Source organism: Myripristis murdjan, chromosome 11, assembly GCF_902150065.1.
Source record: "Myripristis murdjan chromosome 11, fMyrMur1.1, whole genome shotgun sequence".
Taxonomy (NCBI): domain Eukaryota; kingdom Metazoa; phylum Chordata; class Actinopteri; order Holocentriformes; family Holocentridae; genus Myripristis; species Myripristis murdjan.
The window spans coordinates 9980790-9999454 of NC_043990.1; the positions used below are offsets into that span (position 1 = coordinate 9980790).

The 18665-nt window shown below is 43.8% G+C and overlaps 3 protein-coding genes across 6 annotated transcripts; 1 reads left to right on the forward strand and 2 right to left on the reverse strand.

The window, feature by feature from the left end:
• Positions 1-883: 883 nt before the first annotated feature.
• Positions 884-5425, reverse strand: zbtb22a (zinc finger and BTB domain containing 22a). Of its 3 annotated transcripts, none has more exons than XM_030063134.1 (4): positions 5287-5425; positions 3864-4082; positions 2929-3700; positions 884-2565 (listed from the first exon to the last, which is right to left on the reverse strand). In XM_030063134.1, the coding sequence occupies exons 1-4, from the start codon at positions 5362-5364 to the stop codon at positions 1439-1441; spliced, it is 2196 nt and encodes a 731-aa protein (XP_029918994.1). In that variant the 5' UTR covers positions 5365-5425; the 3' UTR covers positions 884-1438. The 3 variants fall into 3 exon arrangements, with proteins under 3 accessions (XP_029918994.1, XP_029918996.1, XP_029918995.1); XM_030063136.1 differs by lacking the exon at positions 5287-5425 and adding an exon at positions 4584-4969; XM_030063135.1 differs by lacking the exon at positions 5287-5425 and adding an exon at positions 4555-4969.
• Positions 5380-12577, forward strand: scn1bb (sodium channel, voltage-gated, type I, beta b). Of its 2 annotated transcripts, XM_030063139.1 has the most exons (7): positions 5770-5780; positions 6340-6762; positions 6869-7035; positions 8561-8798; positions 9848-9989; positions 11651-11725; positions 12035-12577. In XM_030063139.1, the coding sequence occupies exons 2-6, from the start codon at positions 6714-6716 to the stop codon at positions 11718-11720; spliced, it is 666 nt and encodes a 221-aa protein (XP_029918999.1). In that variant the 5' UTR covers positions 5770-5780; positions 6340-6713; the 3' UTR covers positions 11721-11725; positions 12035-12577. The 2 variants fall into 2 exon arrangements, with proteins under 2 accessions (XP_029918998.1, XP_029918999.1); XM_030063138.1 differs by having other exon boundaries at positions 5380-6762.
• Positions 12578-12706: 129 nt separating this feature from the next.
• Positions 12707-18306, reverse strand: naxe (NAD(P)HX epimerase). The gene is made up of 7 exons (XM_030063137.1): positions 18150-18306; positions 17021-17210; positions 16784-16892; positions 15864-15974; positions 15162-15272; positions 14352-14499; positions 12707-13185 (listed from the first exon to the last, which is right to left on the reverse strand). Exons 2-7 carry the CDS (start codon positions 17191-17193, stop codon positions 12986-12988), a joined length of 852 nt encoding a protein of 283 aa, XP_029918997.1. The 5' UTR covers positions 17194-17210; positions 18150-18306; the 3' UTR covers positions 12707-12985.
• Between the last annotated feature and the right edge of the window lie 359 nt (positions 18307-18665).

Sequence of the window (18665 nt, forward strand, 5' to 3'; positions counted from 1 at the left end):
CCTCATTAGATTCCCGCGTCAATATTTAAAGAGTGGGAAAGACAATGTTCACATCATTAGAAATACTGCTGAGATTTGAGTTTTCAAGGACATCTGCCCCAGAAACTGCAATTAACGATGCCACCTCCCACGCTTCCTGAGATAATTGGCTCAGTGGCTCGTAAAAAAAAAAAAAAAAAAAAGCAAGTTTCAAAAGCTTGACACATTTGTCAGATAAAGAACGTAACACCTACTCAGCCTCTATTCTTGTCTTTGGCCCAAAAATGTTTGCCACAGGAGAAAAAATAACCCATCATGTAATAAGGTTTATGCATTTATGTCAACATGAAATTGTAGAATAGGTTAATTAAAATCCCAAATATCACTTCAACCCTAAAAGACATGACCTTCACCAGATTTCAGCAACATAAAATCATTTTAGCAAACATAACCTTGCCCTGGTGCAAACCCACGCTTCACCCAAAACATCCCAACACCTGACACGTATGTTGTGTAATTCCCCTTCCAAGCCCTCATTTCTCGATCTGTGTGCTTACCTAATCGGACCTTTTGTTCGCCATTGTGATATTGCTCTTTGATGGCGACACCTTCATATTTCCCTTTGAGATGGAAATCTATGTAGGCTAATCCTGTGAATACATCAAAACACGGGGCGCTGTCTCTCCATCTTTCAGCATCACTGTGGGGTTTACAGTTGGTGCTAGAGGCCTTCTTCAAATATATTGAAGACCTTTTGCATAATTATGATCTGTTATTTGCTGGAAATATTAATCAACAGGATGGCACAGTGTTGAGCAAGAGAGACCTCTTGTGCATCATTAAAGTTCTGCAAAGCAGCTATTTCATATTGAGTCACACTACTCTAGACTGACTCACACCAACGTAGAATCCGAAAAAAGGAGTTGCTTTTATTACCATATCAAGGTTTTCTTTTTTGCTGATAATGTCAAGAGACACCAGTATGGCATTAAAAACTGTTTTTATAGTAATTTTTTTTTTTTTGCTAAAGCAGGTGAATGGCATTTTCAAATATTTCCATGTGCAAAATGCAACGTCACTTTAATCAAACTGAAGTACATTCACAACACTGCTCCTCATACATGTACAGTATACAGCTTCACTTAAACATCAACTGAGCCTATATGACATTGCACAAAATTAAAGAAAACGGTTCACATGAAGCACAACATATGTTCCTTTTTTAACTTCTCAAAACACTTTCACATTCAAAATACTGAAAGTGAACAAAAAAAAAAAACCCAACAACAACAACAACAAAAAAAAAACAAGATAGATTGTAAATTGCATGGCTGGTCACAAAGAAATATGCTGTGATTTGTGTGTGCAGGCTCTTGAAGTCTTCAGTTTGATCACGACCCCTCTCGTCTGTACTTATGCACAAATAATGTTAGGGCTTTTAACGTCCGCTTCACAGATCTCAGCTAAAACTCTCACTTGCTTCCTGTTTAAAAACATGACTATCCAGATTTCGTGTCTGAGTTCTCAGCTCATCCACGATCCCCGACACGCTGCCCAGCAACCCACCCATCCCATCTTCCATCTCCCCGTGGAAGTCCACCTCCTCCACTTTGACCTGCCCTCCGCCTGTGAGAAAGGCCTCGGATTCGTCAAATCCATAACTGTAGCCGTCGTCCAGGTCTGCCGCCGCCGTGCCTGCGTTGTTGCTGTTGGCCGAGGAGCTGGAGGCCAGTCTCTCGCATCGGGCCTGATGCCTCAGGAAGCTGTCTCTCCAAATGACTTTCTTCCCACACAAGCCGCACTCGTAGGGCCGCAGCCCCCCGTGGGTTTTAAGGTGCTTGGTTAGATGGTGCTTCATCTTGAAGGACTTGGTGCAAACAGGACAGCCGAAGGGCCGCAGATTGAGATGCTGCATCTTCACGTGCCGGTCGCGCATGCTCTTCAGGGTGTAGGCTTTCCCACAGTGGCAGAAGTGAACTTTTCCTGTGTAAGGGGCCCCCGCAATGGAAAGCGAGGATGATGAAGACGGGGTTGGGGGTGAAGAGGAAGGCGGGAACACGGCGGAGGAGGGGGACAAGTGGCGACTGGACGTGGGGGTTAATGAACCGCCCTGTCCCATGTTGGTGGAAGGCCAGTTCACCTCCGAGCCTGCCATTGTGAAGCTGCTGTCATCAGGGGACGCCGGCACCAAAGGCCTCTGGGAAACCTGCCCCGTGCCGTCTTCAATCTCATCGTAGGTGTCGGCACCAAAGGTCCCCTCTGTGAAACGTTCAAAGTCCACGTCGTCCTCCTCTTCATCTTCATCCTCGTCCTTTCTGTAGCTGCTGTCCCCTCCCTCTTGTGGCCTTGGCTCCTGCTGAGACCAGGGACCGGCCTGCCACTGCAGCCGGCTTGAGGGAGCGGGAGCCGGGCAGGAAGGGCCAGCGATTCCTTCGTCTGTCTGGCATGCGTGGACTGAAGCAACACCTGAGGAGGGGTTGCTGCCCTCCAAATCTCTCTGATCTTTTTGCTTGATCTCCTCGGCACTCACTTTCCCCATGACCTGCCCTGCTTCTACATCCTCATTTGCACTGGGATGGAGATTTCCTGGAGAAATGCAAAAAAAAAAAAAAAAAAAAAAAAAGCAAATACAAGCAGACTATATTAATTATATTATTTCAAAAAGAGAAAACAGAGAGGGGGAAAATTGGTGACCAAACATGGAAAAACAAGCACACTGTAGATTATGACCTTTCTTTTCACAGCATAAAAATTGTAGACTATATACAGGATAAACATTACTTTTGAAACTATTATTAATGAATGAAAAGAGTATTCTAATCTGATGTTAACAGAGATCCTTGTTAAGATAAAAGAGCACACTTTAATTTCTTTGTCCTCAGTATATATCTCTATACTGGGAATATACTGTGGATAGGTGTGTATTAAAATAAGGTAGCTGTGTCTCACCAGAATGTCCCATTTGTGCTATTCCTCCCTTCTTCTCCACCACTTCTTCTCCTATCCCTTCATCTGCCTCAATCTCTCTTTTCTCATTTCTCCTCTTTTCTTGAGTCTCATCACTCTCCCCGCTCTCACGATTCCTATCAAGCAGTCTCTCAGAGCCTGGAGGCGCTCCCCGCTGCTGAAATCTGACTTTCTGCTTTAATGCCTCGCCGCCGGGGAAACCCCCGTGATGCCTGCTATTGTAGCCGGGTCCATCATGACCCAAGTGGCTAGCTTTGGCATGGCTGGATACCCACGCCTCTTCACAGCTGGAGTAATCACTCTCGGCATAGCCAGGGAGGGTGTCCAGCTGAGAGTCGGCTAAGTGCTGGGCTGATGACGGTCGTGAGCGGCCCCATCTGGGAAACTGCTGCGGCCTTCTCCATGTAGCCAGGGGAGGCAGGGCGTCCGGCTTCCTCTCCTTCTTCCTCCCCTCCCTCTCCAGGTATAAGCAGTCGGTGCTGCTGGGGGACTGCTGTCTTGATGAAGTGCCCGGGTGAGCGGCGGCGGCCTCTCCGGGAGCAGCTTCTGCCGGGGGCCGGGGCCTCTTCAGGATCTCGGTGCACTTATCCACAATGTGCCACATCTGCAGGAAACTGGCCACTGTGACGTAGTTGACAATGTCATCGTGCACGATGCTCAGCTGGCCCGTGTAGGCAGAACTCAGGACGCTCTCAAAGGCCACTGGGTCCATAACCGAGGGCAGAGACACAGTTGTGACATTCTTCAGTAACACCTGCACAAGCAAGAGAACAAAACAGCTGACTGAGATTTGAACATCTGGACTCAATGTGGGCGAGCGATCACAAACAGACACAGAAACAACACTTGGTCGAATTTGAAAGCCTCTCGAATCACATCAGTGTGAATGTACCGCTGTCGGATGTGACCTGGCCTACCTGGTCGTGGAAGTAAGGCGAGGAGGCGGCGAGCACACAGCGGTGGGCTCTGAACACTTGACCTTGCACCTGGATGGAGAGGTCACACAGCCTGCCCTCCTCCCGCTGCCGGTTCAGATTGTCCAAAACGGCGGCTCGGGCACCAGGAAAGCAAACTTGGACGATTAAACCTGCTGGCCCGGCTGAGGCACTGCAGGTCGGGTCCATGATCCCACTGATCTACAGGAACAACAAACACTGTCAACTGCAAACTTAGATATCTTCTTCAATTCTGCATGAAATAAGAACATTTATCTTGAAAGATCCGTCCTTTGCACCAGTGAGAAGTGTACAGTGTGATGACTGCTGCTGCATATGCAATGTACAGTGTATCTGTGCTAAACTTTCCATGTGAATCAGATGACCAGCTGTCTGACACTTGCTCTCACCTGATGATCAGTGGCGTCTCAAGCTAACATTAGCCATCATCAACTCTTTTAACTCTACCCATAAACTGTTTTCTTTATAACAAGTAAACCAACTAAGTCTGATTGTTATAATATCAATGCACAGGAAAAACAGCTATATCCTCATGTGACCGCTCGTCTATTTTTTTCTAAATTTAGCGCTGGAAGTCACCTAGCATACTCGCGTTAGCAAACAGGCTTCCCGGCTAGCAGGCTAGCTAACGTGTAGCTCGCTCTCTTTTTACCTGTGTCGTGTCGTGTCCGAGCTTTTTACCGGGGCGCGTGAGGCTGCGAGCGATGCGCCGCTTCACATCGTTATTTCGCAACGCGGTGCGCAAAGTGCCATGGTGCGCCTGGTGCAAAATGAGCGAGCTAGCAGAGAGAGAGGGGGCTAACAGCGCTCCGGCTTGTCCGTAGGCGTAGCTAATGCTAGCTGGGTGACACTAGCTGCTGTCAGCATCCGCATCCTGAGCGACAACACGAGTGGGTGTGAGCTGCGAGGCCGGGCTCAGGCTGCACCACAGCGGCCACACACACCGACACCGACACCGACACCGACACCGGTACCGGTACCGCCTGCAGCCTGCATGCGTGTCCGTGTGCGCACTTTGAAGCCGCTGCTGTTGGAGCATGTGGACACAACTTTTGTTCTCCAAAAGACGCTTCGTCCCCCCGCCCCCTCCGGAGTGCACTTAAAGGGACAGTTCGCGTAACATCACGGCATTTACATCACTTGCACCGCCGTATTTACAGCCTCTCTCTTCTGTTTTACGGTGAATGTGCTGTGATGTTATGTGAGGCCCTGCTGTCACCACTCATCTAATATCAGCGGCTGGATCTGAGTATTTCACTGGCAGTGGATGCAACCCGACACGAGAGGCCAGCGTTGCACGGGAGCGCTCGTGCTCTGCTCTGTCTCTCTCTCTCTCTCTCACACACACACACACACTCACACACACACAGGCGTGTGTTTTTACCGCAGTGCATCTGCAGCATCCTCTGAACCGAGCCGCAGACAGAGGTGCCGCTGCAGGAGCCGCTCGTGTCGCCCGCATCAGGAGGCTTGTCGGTGCGCACCGGGGCGGGATGGCAGCCTTTTTCCTCGCGCTGTTTTTGGGCTGATTTGTCACGTTTAATGGGCCTGTGCACGCGCGCGCAATTTTATCTGCAATGCCAGCGCGGCCGACGCATCTCTTCTACGAGCCGGGGGTCATTAGATAGGTGAAATTAATATTTCCACTTTCACCTGCCGTCGCCGACTCAATCACTGCTCGATCACAGGAGAGGACAGACTATATATTTTTATTTTTATTTTTGCCGAAGAGACGACTCACCTCGAGGAAAGGAGGGAGGCCTATAATTCAGGACAGTAGGCTTTGATTTCAGTGATCCTAGTCATTATAAGAAAAAAAAATCTTTAGGCCATTATATTTGGCCTATTATAGCCTAAAATCTTGGTAGCCTATAAGAGGTAGCCCTTTGATACTTTTCTTAGAGCATGCAATTATTTATTTATGCAGTAGCACGTGAATTTTTCCATGTAGAACCTCAGTAAGGCGAATATTGGCATGTTGCACATGATGATTATATAAACAGCTTATATAAACAGATCAATAATAACCTTGTGCGCCCTTGCTGTCCCTGTGATCTGCCAACATTTAAAGAGACGTCCCAATTTCATCTCTCTCTTTCTAGAGCATGTGGCCCCAGGCAGGTCTAATGGTTTATTAGAGCATTTGATATTTGGAGCTCAGGGAAACAGATACTAAAATCTCAGGGTGTAGATCTGGGAGCACTGTGAGTCACCAGATATTCGGATTAGTTGCATATGCTACTTGATCATTTGAAGCAAAAACCCTGTTGGATGCTTTGAGCAGAGGCCTGTCTCAAAGCAGCAGTGAGCAGTTCAACATAGGCAATAAACACTGTAACTGGTATGAAGCTGCTGCTGGCTCGAGCCAAAGAACCAAGGCACTATTAGTGGTTCCTGAAGATTTTTAGGATAGCATATCACAAATTTACAGGTATAGAGGCCTATAGACGGAAAGAAGATATATATTTTGCACTTTACAATGCATGTTTAGCTGACTAATCAGCTGCTAGTTGCCTGGCCTATATACTAACATATATCTGATTCTAGCTCGCACTTTACTGGTCAGTGTTGACATTTAAAATTTAATGACGCACAACTCTGGTCTTCCTACAAACGAGAAGAAAACCTTTGTCAATATCCGTTCAATTATTTCCCCCTTTTGATTTGCTTGGATTGTGATAAGAATGCATGAATAGAGTCATTTAAACCCTCAGCAAGATCCCCTGGAACTCCATCCAGGAAGACGTACACAGGAGAGTTAAATTTTTTGAGGCACCTCCCAGAAATCAGCTTTCGCAAACATCTGGTGAAATGGCAGCTGCGCACTTACTGTTCCTGTCCCTGCTGTGCACTCTTTGTGGTGAGTTTAAGTCGATTTGTCGTGTGTTTGAAGTCTTGCAGAAGGATCATACAGGCTGAAATCTGAATTTATGAACTGTAAAGTCTGTTTTGGTCTGTCTCAACAGTGTACCAGAGCCATGCGGCCTGTGCAGAAGTGGACTCAGACACAGAGGCAGTGGCAGGAAAGGGATTCAAGCTGGGCTGCATCTCCTGCAAGATGAGGAGTGAAGTGGAGGGTTCGGCCACTGTCGACTGGTACTTTAGGCCCAAAGGAGAGCCAGACTTTATTCATGTAAGTGCAAATTATTTTTTTGTTTTTCTATTCTGTCACTAGCACTATCAGGCTTGGGGGAGTAAGTCAATACAAGGCTTCACTGGAGCCTATCCCTTAATACACCACTTACTTGCATGTAGATGCACACAAAGCATACGCCCAAGCCCTCTTCCTGTCTTTTATTCATTCATCATCTTTATTTATTCAGTGCAAGCTCTTTTTCAATGGAGCCCTGATGCAATTACACAGACATAAAAGCAGCTTTAAACAGGCGGGGTAATGCCACGCAAAACAAGAGATAAATAAGCAATGTGATGAACTCATGCAGTTAAAACAGACCAGCAGAAGTCAGCTCACAGGACACACACACACACACACACATTCAAACTACATATTGTTAGACAGAAGAAGTTTAAATTCATTAAAGTGAATCAGTGTGTCATGTACGTGCTGTGCCGTATTTGCGGGGCATAAAAAAATCAAAAGTGAACTTCCCCAGCTCTGTTGCAATATTTTAAATCCAGCTAGTATGACTTTAATTGAAAAGACACGTGAAGTAATCAGGTTTTTTTTTTTTTTTTTTAAGCAATGCTTCACTTTGTATGTCTCTCCCTCACACACACACCGTGATACACACATACCATCCTCATCACATGATATGGCCCAGTGCTGAGGTCAGCATGATGTTCAGATGGAATCAATTCTGACACCGTAGACCTCAGAGATCATTAAAGCCCGAGGGGCGGCAGGTCGGAGGCTGGCACACACAGCTGTGTTGACCTTGTGCTGGAGCCTCCCTTTGTCACCGAACCGCATGCCGTGATAATGACAATCAACTGCATGCATGTCTCTTTGCAGCGCCACCCAGCACAAATATGTAAAGAGCTTCAAGTTTCATTCCAAAATAAGACAGCAGCCTCTAATGAGATGAAAATATCAAATACCTCTTTCCAGATGTTTTTCATTCAGAAAAAGTGATGCCAGCACTGTGAGAAAGACAGGAGTCATTATAATACATTTACCAACAAAATATCACCATGTTTGATTATGAGGGTCATCTGGCTTTTTGAGGTTTTGGTGATGAATTTCAGTTGGGATGTTTTTTGTTTTTTTTCCTCAGAGTTGCTACCTTGAGTACAGCCCCTTCAGATATCTATAAAAACACATGATCTCCCATGCATGCACACATAAACATACCAAAAAAAAAAAAAAACAAAATCCATCTTAAAAAGTTAAGTCTCATATTCAGGCTTAAAATCTTGTTTTTCTTCAATCAAGGTGAAAAAAATCTGTGAATGAGATAATCCCACTCCTTTCCTCTTCAGTTTGAGTTGTTTCGTACATTTTTCTCAGGGAAGTATAAATATGTGGAAACACAGCAGCCCACTAGTATCAATAATAAATGTATGTGTATGTATGTATGGGAGGTATGGGAATATGCCCTCTCCCTCATATGCAGCACAGAGCATGAATCAAAAAAGAAACCTGAACCTTGCTCTCAGCAGCAGCTTTCTGAATAACCCTCATGTCACTGTGCCATCAGATCTACAACTACGACGAGGGCAGTCCCACCATTAAAGACGAGCGCTTCGAGGACCGCGTGGACTGGAACGGCAGTAAGAGGAGCAACGACATCCAAGATGCATCCATATATCTCTTCAACGTCACCTTCAACGACTCGGGCACCTACCGCTGCTACTTCAACCGCATCCTCACCTACCCGTACTACGAGTACCAGACGGTGGTCAGCAAGGTCATCCATCTCACCGTGGTGGCTAAAGGTACGACGTAACCGGCCGAGCAAAGCCACAGTTAACTGTTTTATTTGAGATGTTAGCACAGAATGTAGCAGGGGGAAGATTTGTGAACATGGCCTGCAAAGGAAATCATGTTAACGGAGACCCAGCAAGGATTAATGCACATTTTCATCCAGTTGGACACAAATTTGAAATAGTTGGTGGAAAACCAAGGTGATGTATTATTGAGGGTCCAGAGGGAAGGATGAGGGAAGGATGAGGGTGGAGGGGAGGGGGATGAAGGGTGCAGGGTTAGGGGATGAAAGGATGGAGAGTGAAAGTTAAAGCAGTGAGTGAAGGAAACGGCTCGAGAGCGGATGGGTGGAGGGGCACGATGATTGGCAGATGTAGACCAGAGGCACCATAACAAACTGCTTTATTTGCGATGCTGGCGCTGAACGTAGCAGAGGGAAGATTTGTGAGCAACGTCTGCAGAAGACATCATGTCAGCGGAGACCCGGCAAGCAATTATGCACATTAATTTCACAAAACCACCTTACCACAGGAAAAAAAAAAAATCAACTTCAAACAGCTGTTTTTCATAGTGAATCTCAAGGACTACATCTAAATCGCATCTACTCAACGTGAAAATGTTTTCAAGGTTAGTATTAAAGGTGCAGGTCGACCAAAGACTATAAAATAGTTTTGTGTTTAATAGTAGAATCGTCTGTGGTGTTAATGGATGGTTTAGATCTAACCCCTAACCCACATCCTTCACAGTCTTCCACAAGAGGCTCCTCAGCAATAAAGGAATCAGGACTAATATAATACTGTAGAATGTGTTTTATGTGTTTTACCTTTATGAAGACATATGAGACGTCTGCTAAACTGCATTCAGTGTCTCTGGACTTAATTAAAGGCAGAAAAAAAATCCATTCCTTGCGTTTTTTTTTTTGTTTGTTTTTTTTTTTGTGAATGGTGCTGAGATGCCACACGGTTTCTGCTTACCGAGTGCGTCGTCAGACCGCCTCGGTGGGGCTGTCTGATTTCATTTCATTTCCTCCTTCTCTCTCTCTCTCCCCTCCCCCGTGCAGCCACCAGGGGGATGGCCTCCATCGTGTCCGAGGTGATGATGTATGTGTCCATCATCGGCCTGCAGCTCTGGCTCCTCATAGAGATGATATACTGTTACAGGAAAATAGCAGCAGCCGGAGAAGAAGCCTTACGAGAAGCCGCGTAAATATTGGTTACATACAGCTAAATACACATACGGTGTGCTGTTGTCACCTCAAAACCTTGTAACTCCACTCTTCTGCTTATGTTCATGCTTTGAAGTCACAATGAAGCGACACTGGAGAGCCTCTCTTAATGCAGGGAGGCATCTTTCAAAAGTGTAAACCAGTGGGTGAGCCATTTGGTAAAGAAAGCCGTGATTCCTCAGAAATCTTACTTTTTTTTTTTACTGTTATTGGATTAAATCTTTGTTCACTGCTGCTACTGGTTCACCATGGTGTCACCTTTGAAGATACACAGTTTTTCAGAATTAGTCGAAAATTAGTTTACAATGTCTTTTCATTTCATTGTGACTGTAACTTTGGCTGAGGAATATCATGTTCCTCTGTGGAGAAAACTCCACACCCCTGTATGCTGGTTAAATATTTTCAAAACCCAAAGAAAGAAAAAAAACAACAGCAATAACAACAACAACAGTGCATGGTAGCCAAGCTGAAAACAAAGCTGTGCGTCTTAGTTTTTGGAGATGCAAGGTTTCTACCCGACAACAACAAAAGTATGTAGGTGTGTTGTGAAGCTCGGAACAACACACACACCTGTGCTCCCTCTCTCAGCACAATGTACGTTGTGTGAGTGTGTGTAGTTATTAACGCCGCCACAATCAAAACAGCAGAGGATCAGTTTGAGTGAGGACCAGTTAAACCCAGCTGACTAAAAACACAATGTGAGTCAACAGGGCTCTCATAGTTTATTTTACAGATTTTTTCAGTTGAGTCTAAATGGTCCTCTTTTTTAATACAGATGTGTTTAAAGGAATTATTCATCGCTTTGGGCAAAATATCCCTCTTCCGACTTTCCCAGCCTGAGACAAGATGTTTAAGACCATTTTCGCCTCTGTACGTCCAGTGGTTCGGTTCCTATGGGTAGCATTTTGTGTTAGCTTAGCATAAACACTTGAAGTCTATAGGAGTCGTTAGCCTCGCTCCGTCAAAGTGAAAAAAAAAAAAAAAAAATACCCAAAGGAACTGAACCAGTGGATGTACAGAGGTGGAAATGGTGTCAAACATCTTGTCCCCGTCTGGGAAAGTCAGAGAAAAGGAGCATTCCGCCCAAAATGTTGGAGTATTCCTTTAAAATGGCACATTGTTCTTCAGAGTGTAGGTTTTCCCTGTGTTATTCCCCTGCACATCTCCTGCCCTCTTGTTGAATGCATGCCTATAATTTCCACTGTGTCGACGTTATTATAACCTCCCTCTCGTCCAGCCACGTCCCTTTTGTCCTCCCCTCCCTCCCTCCCTCCCCCTTACCTACTTACTTTTAAGCCTATTTACTGTCTCCGTTCATTTCATGTGTCTCCACGTGTGTGTGTGTGTGTTTTTTGTCTAACGTCTCATGCTCGCTCTCTCCACTTGTGTTTGTCGTCTCGTCCTTACCGTCCTGTCATCCTCCTCCCTAGTCAAAACAAAAACCTCCCTCCTGTAAGCAAAAAAGGAAAACGAAAAAAATGGTTGGTTGTGTTACAGTTATACCTACTTTTTGTTTTTTGTTTTTGCATTATTCCACCATCATCATTGTAGCATGTCAATGTGCTGAGGTCGAACTTTTGAATGTGTGATGCCAATTTTATGTTTGGTTTTGTTTTTGTTTTGTTTTATTCCCTTCAGAAATGCGGAGTACTTAGCGATAGCCTCGGAAAGTAAAGATAACTGTGCCGGGGTGCAGGTTGGAGAATAGCACAGGTATGTTGTGACTCATTTCACTGTCACACACACACACACACACACACAAAACACGGTACCTTTTAAAGCAGAGTGTGTAATTTAAGTCTTTGTTGACAAATTATAACACCTTAAAAGATCATCACCTATAATTCAGAGGTATATTTGTTTTTAGAGATTGTCATTTAGAGCGATGTAATGTTTGGCATTAACTGCTGGAAACAATATTAAATTATTATTAGGTTTGCATTCACAAGTGGCTGTTAGCAAATACTGTGCCTCAGAAAAAGTGCATTGGCCTCTTTTTATTAATAGTATTTTTATTTTTAGGGCTTCATCCACGGACTGAAAGCGACATCCTCTACTGTTTGGACTGCATGAAGACAAAAAAGGAAACTCGTTCTTCCTCCTCTTCCTCTCTTTTTCCACGACACAGACTCACAAACGGATATGACCTTCAAACAGAGCATGGTACCAGCACTTGTATATATCTAAAATTGCGCGCAAAAGCATGTTCTGCACTTATACTATAAACCATAATGCATCGATGAGCCTCACTAATAAGAGCATATTACGTGCAATATTTCTTTAAGTGTATGTAGTACTACATTATAGAAAATATACATGGTACTGTGGGAGTGTGTTGGTACTCCTAGAGATCGATTGTGAAATAAAGCTTTTTACTGAATCCTCGACACCATCCAATGTATAAATAAGAAAAAGAAACGACATCCACTGTAAGGTTATTGATAAGGTTATTCATGAAATAGAATGTGGTAGACTATGATAGACTGTCTCTCCAGTTTAATTAGTCTCTCTAGTGGTACATTCAATGAAATCTGAAGATGTACTAATAAAAACCGAGAAAATACACCACTTTTTGACGTCAGCAGTGCATTTACACGTGAGGATCTGCTTTGATTTGGCTGTTGGTTTGAGCATGATGAGCGGTTTAACTGGGAAAAGAAGAACAAGAGACACAATAACGACAACGCAAGCGAATTTGATTTTAATTTAAATTTATTATTTTTAATTTGCTCAAGCAGACATACAAGGGGGTCAGCTTGGTGGTGAATGTGCTCTCACAGAAAAAAAAAGAAAAAAAAAAAAGAGAAAAACCAGGCCCTGATTAAAGGGATGATACAGATTTACAGCTGTGGGGTCACAACCAGTCGCTGAGCGTGCGCCAGCCAAACCAGATTGGAAGACAACACCCTTCCTGCATCCCGAGAAACTTCTCAGCACGAGCCCTAAAATGTTTTCACCGTTTCGCCGGATCTCCTACAGCTGTAACACACAGTCCGTGTCGGGGTACCGAGGCAGGTTGAGCTGGTATTTCCTCTCCAGGGCCGGCGGGACGAAGCGCCCTCCCAGGAAGTGGTAGCGTCCTCTGAAGAGCGAGGCGGATTTCTTGGGCGCCGTGAGAGAGATGAGCATGTCGGGCTGGAGCCCATCGGCACTGCCCTGCTCCACGTCCCAGCCTGCAGGACACACACACACCAGACATTACCATCAGCATCAGTATTATCATTAATATCATTATTGCGATATGAGGCTGGAAGTCGTCTCGTCTCCTCCTGGTTTTAAAACCTCATGTAGCCTTTTATCAGAGGAGGCGTTAAACCTGCACGGTATTTCACTAGAAAACAGAAAAAAGAGCAAGATGAATAAACACTCATGATGATTTTGCATATTACAGATGTTTTTAAAGCCCTGACGAAGACCATCAGTGGCTGAAACATGTTGGTTTTCTTATATTTCAGCCACTAAAATAAAGGCTTTATAACTTTTGTTGTCACATTTCCTGATATTTGGAGCGCCTTGATCGCCCTCTCAAGTGCTCTGTTTCCCCCATTTTCTTCGATCATGTAGAGCAACCAGTCATCTTTTTTGTTTTTGTTGTCATATTATTCTCTTTTGCTTATATCTCAATCATCTTGCGCCCTCGTTTGAGAACCACGGCAGTAAAGGGATCCAATTTTCGGACTGTTTTAGCTGTTAAATTATCATATCAGCATTACAGTGGTCACAAATATCAAAAATCTCAGGTTAAAATATCATGTCACAAAAACATGGAATAGTTTGCCAACAAATATTAAGGTGCTGAGCTCCATAAGTAGAAAACCTTTTTTTTTTTTTTTTTTTAACTTTAACTTTTGATTGTCATTCAATTTCTAGCTTCTTTTTTTAGTTATAATTTAAAAAAAAATATTTTAGAATTGCTTAGATTCGTTTTTATTTAGAATTTTACTTTATCTTTGCTAGATTTATTTACTTCTATTCTGTTTTTATTTTTTTTTAACCCGTCTGAGTTGCACTGTGCCTATGAAAGGTGCTATATAAATAGAGTTTATTATTATTATGTTCCCAGACAGAGGAGGCAAGGTAGAAGTGCTAAAACTAACCTAGTAGATGTATATTAGAAAAAAATCCAGACTTTAATTTTTTTACATCCCCCTCATAAAATTATGGATGCTTGTGCTTTCCAATTAATGTTTTAGTTTTTATAATTTACATTTGACATACGATACATTTGCCTGAAGTTCATATCCAGAATAATTTATAGTGAATGCAAAAAGTCAAGCAGAATCAGCCTGGTTTCCTAGATTTCAGAGCGTACGAGTGAGAACTGATGAGGCAGACCCACCTGAGGGGATGTCGATGCTGGCCACGGGCACGGTGGTTTTCTTCAGCACGTCCAGGATGGACCCGAAAGGCTCCCTCACCGCCCCCTTGAAGCTGAAGCCGAAGATGGCGTCTATCACCAGGTTGTAAGCCTCATCGATCACCTTGGCCTGGGAAGACATTTGCCATCTGCATTAATAAAGCATGTGTTTGGCTGCACGGCCTCAAACACCGACAAACATCCACCCCTTTTACACTGACACAGGGTCTCTTCTGCTGAAATACACTGCAAACTGTAGATGTGCAAGCTGCAAGCACTGGCGGATCCAACCACTTTATTTTTAGTTATTTATTATATTCCCATTAAAGTTTCATGTCATGTAAATTATTTAAACTTAGGCATCAGTATCGTTTATTAAACTGCATGGATCTAAGCAGCCAGACAAGATAGAGCACATGCTTTTAAAGGAATACTCCGACCTTTTGGGTAAAATATCCTTTTCCTGACTTTCCCAGCCTGAGACAAGATGTCTGATAGCATTTTCACCTCTGTGCGTCCAGTGGTTCAGTTCCTGTGGGTAGCATTTCGTGTTAGCTTAGCATAAAGACTTGAAGTCTATAGGAGTCGTTAGCCTCGCTCCATCAAAGTGAAAAAATAAACCTTACAGCAACTCCAAAGCTGTCTTATTTACACAGCGTATCATGTGTAATTGAAATAACAGTCTTGCCCAAAACGTTGGAGTATTCCTTTATGTAACCTCATAATCATAAACACAACACACAAACAGCTTCCTGTGAGAAACGCTGCTGCATAATGGATCCATCATCAAACCTCAGGCATCTCGGTCAGGAAAGGAATCTCCATTTTCTCGCACTGCGTGGTCAGACCCTGGAACAGCGGTTTGTTTGGCCTCTTTGGGTACAGGATGGTGGGCTCGTAACCCTGCAAGAACGCACACAAGACCACGAGAAAAATATGGATAAATAAAGAGTTATTAGCTGATCAATTTGATGGAATGAAGCATAGAACAAGTTGCTTCCAGGTAACTTTAGGAAAAATACAGCCTTTACACCTGCCTCAATACTAACAGTCGGGGTCACAAATTAAGAAAGGGAGCCAAAACACACAAATTCACAATGTTCACATTTTATAATTCAAATATTCTGGTATGAATGTGACTAGGGCTCCTTTTCAGACTCACAACACCAAGAGATTCTTTAAGTGAGAGGGAAAAATGGTTAAGTTTTTGATTAGAAGCAGAAGCAGCAGAAAATATTTTTTTTTGTGAAAAATCTTTCTCTTTATGGCAAAAATCACCCATTAAGTTAATCAGGAGGGCATGGAATACTGAGAAGGAAAAAAGGTTGATTTCTTACCCCACTAAGAGTTAAAAGTTGTGTATTTATCTACATCCAAGGCTTTGATATGAAGGGAAAAAATACCAGCACACTGGTTGAGTGCTATCTTAGTGGTTTTACTTGAATTTCCTCCATTTCCTCGAAACAGAAAGTGAACCGAGGTTGGGACACTCACAAAAAGTTTGAGATGTCTTGCGCAGACCAGGCCGTCGCCCCCGTTGTTTCCTGGGCCGCAGATCACGAGCAGTGTGGGTCTGGCCTTGAGCAGAGAGCTGGCAGGATACGCCTGGAGGTCAGAGGAGACGTCAGAGCAACACTGACCGGGCAAAGAGACCGTGCAAGCATTTTATTTGCAGCAGGACTGAGAGAGAGAGCTCTTACAATGATGTCTTCTCAATGTAAAAAACATCACAATGTTTTAGTTCGTCAGAAATGCCTTGTCTTCGGTTTTTTTTTTTTTTTTTTTTTTTTTTTTCAAAACTACATCTAAATGCATCCATGACCAAAAGGCCGTGTTCATTTCTGTTTCTTTTTTCCAGCTCAGAAAAGGAATATAAACACCCTGGTTTCCTCTAGAGCTGGGCTTGTATTAGTGAAGCGGCTGCGCTATTTTATAAAAACAGGTGATGACCAGCATCTGATGCAAAGAAGGTGTGAAACAGGTTGGAAAACACTTTCTGGCGTGCTGCTGGGAAAGGACACATTTGTAAAAGTCACAAATATCCCCTGACTTCCTCTGTGTGGAAAACCCCTCTTAAAATTAAAAAGATTTCCCAGAAACCCTACTGATCGAGAGTGATGCTCACGTCACTACTACCAAAGGTGGACAAACAGTTTTGATCCGAAATAAACAACTTAAACAACAAAACAACAAGCAATACGGACTGAGACAAGATGTTTGATGCCATTTTAACCTCTGTGCATCCACTGGTTCGGTTCTTATGGGTAGCACGGATGTACAGAGGTGAAAATGGTATCTAACATCTTGTCTCAGTCTGGGTAGGTCCAAAAAAAAGGGGTGTTTCGCCCCAAAATTCCTTTAAGCAACTGGTTTACATTTCAAAACAAGAGCCTCCAGTAAGCCCTCTCTCTCACCCTGGTGACTGCGGTGGCGCAGCTGAGCCCGGCCAGCTCCATCAGCTGGTCCACGCTGAAGCCGTATTCACTGAAGAGCTCCTCATCGATGTGCTGGGCCTCCTCCTGCCTGCAGACAACCACAGAGCAGCTCACATGATCCACAGCCACAAAGAGGCAACACTCTGGGCTCTGGCACGCCCGTTTGACTCTCTCTGGCTCTCTAACTATACCATCGCATAAAGATCTCTCTTTTACCCGAGGTATTTAATCGTCTGAGCCATGGTGGATGTGTGTCTCCTGCTCAAACACTGTGTCTGGTGGCTACTCGCTGCAGCGGCCAGCGGGCATGTCCCGGTCCGAGCGAGGACTGCTGTGGCCCGTGAGGTCACCAGGAACCCGATCCCAAACAGAGCCCGAACACCCAACATCCAGGTGGGTCAAAAACCTGGAGCACATCAGATTTCATGCGTTACTGAGAGAAGCACACACAGACTGTTTATCATATAGCTGCACCCTATAGCATATTATTTATAATTTGGGCAATAAGTCAGTCACCTATTATCTTTCATCATTATTTCTCATCTTTCAATATAAATAATGAGGAATACTGAAGACTGGGTTATTATGACACATAATTGTGCTGTCTAAATTGATAATAAAGAGAAAATACTACACTATTTTACACTATCTACAATATCTTTTGGGATTTTATACGTAGTAGCCTCATGTGTTGTGGCGTATGTGTTGACTTTTCTAGATTTTAAAGGCTGCATTACAGAACAAGGACGCACTTTTCTTAACTTTTCAACTGCTCTATTTCTTAAATATCCCATAAAAACACAGACTGTCATTGCTATCAACATCCATGCATTCAGTCTAAGATACTGATGACGGATTAAATCCCAAATCAGGCAACATTATTTTAATTTTTGAGCTTTATTTAACATTATGACACCCTGCAATTCAACGTGATGCATATCAAGCTGAATTCTTAACCAGTGTTTTTGCAAATTAGGTTATCAGGTATTGATTAACACTTGATTTCTTGTGATCATCTATCTGTCCCATGCAGTAGGTGTTAGGCTGCTGAATAGTGCACCCAAACACAACATGCACACACGCTGACTGGCTTAATAAATCCCTCTGAGCAACTGCAGCGACTTCACTGACTTCTGTAAAACCACACATGCAAGACAGGAACCACGACGTTTCACCTTCATTTCGTTGTAATATTACGTACGAGGCGAATAAATGGCTTATATTTACATTAAAGAGGCTTGTTCAGTCGCACACTCAAGAGGTCACTTATGATTTTAGTTTGCAGGTTGTAACGAGCTGCTAACAAAAAAAAAACTTCACGACGAATTGAATTAGTGACACTCACCAGACGTTAGTTTTCCCCGGTTAACTTTAAATGCACCTTTGTCCATGTAAATAAAGCAATGGCAGCACTTACGAAGCAAATAATGCACTTTAATAGTAAGGCTCAGGGGCCGGGCAGACACTCCTGCATCAGCAGCTCGCGACACTTCCTGCTTTGGACAGAAACATCATAAAGAGGCTGCGCATGTTTCAAAATAAAAGCCCTCGGTCTGAGCGATTTTGTTATGCAAAATGCAAACTGGTGAAACACAGTGCAGGTACAAGTAGCAGTGGAGAATGGGGAGGAGCATTTCAGCTGGATGACAATATTTATAAAACCTACAGCAGAGAGTTAGAGTCCGTCTCTGAATACAAAATAATAAAAATACTACCACTACTACTACTCTTACCACCACTACTACTACCACTACTACCACTACTAATACTACCACTAAGTAGCAGTAGTAGTAATACTACTACTACTACTACTACTACTACTACTACCATTACTACTACCTACTCCACCACCACCACCACT

Excerpts from the sequence above, each read along its gene's own strand:
- naxe (XM_030063137.1), bottom strand. The coding sequence starts at position 17,193 with ATGTTGGGTGTTCGGGCTCTGTTTGGGATCGGGTTCCTGGTGACCTCA. Across the intron at positions 15,273-15,863 it reads CAAGACATCTCAAACTTTTT|GGTTACGAGCCCACCATCCT; the intron begins GTGAGTGTCCCA and ends GCGTTCTTGCAG. Across the intron at positions 14,500-15,161 it reads TCCTGACCGAGATGCCTGAG|GCCAAGGTGATCGATGAGGC; the intron begins GTTTGATGATGG and ends ATGTCTTCCCAG.
- scn1bb (XM_030063138.1), top strand. The coding sequence starts at position 6,714 with ATGGCAGCTGCGCACTTACTGTTCCTGTCCCTGCTGTGCACTCTTTGT. Across the intron at positions 8,799-9,847 it reads TCTCACCGTGGTGGCTAAAG|CCACCAGGGGGATGGCCTCC; the intron begins GTACGACGTAAC and ends TCCCCCGTGCAG. Across the intron at positions 9,990-11,650 it reads GAAGCCTTACGAGAAGCCGC|AAATGCGGAGTACTTAGCGA; the intron begins GTAAATATTGGT and ends TATTCCCTTCAG.
- zbtb22a (XM_030063134.1), bottom strand. The coding sequence starts at position 5,364 with ATGCGGGCGACACGAGCGGCTCCTGCAGCGGCACCTCTGTCTGCGGCT. Across the intron at positions 3,701-3,863 it reads CGCCTTACTTCCACGACCAG|GTGTTACTGAAGAATGTCAC; the intron begins GTAGGCCAGGTC and ends TTGCTTGTGCAG. Across the intron at positions 2,566-2,928 it reads AGCACAAATGGGACATTCTG|GAAATCTCCATCCCAGTGCA; the intron begins GTGAGACACAGC and ends GCATTTCTCCAG.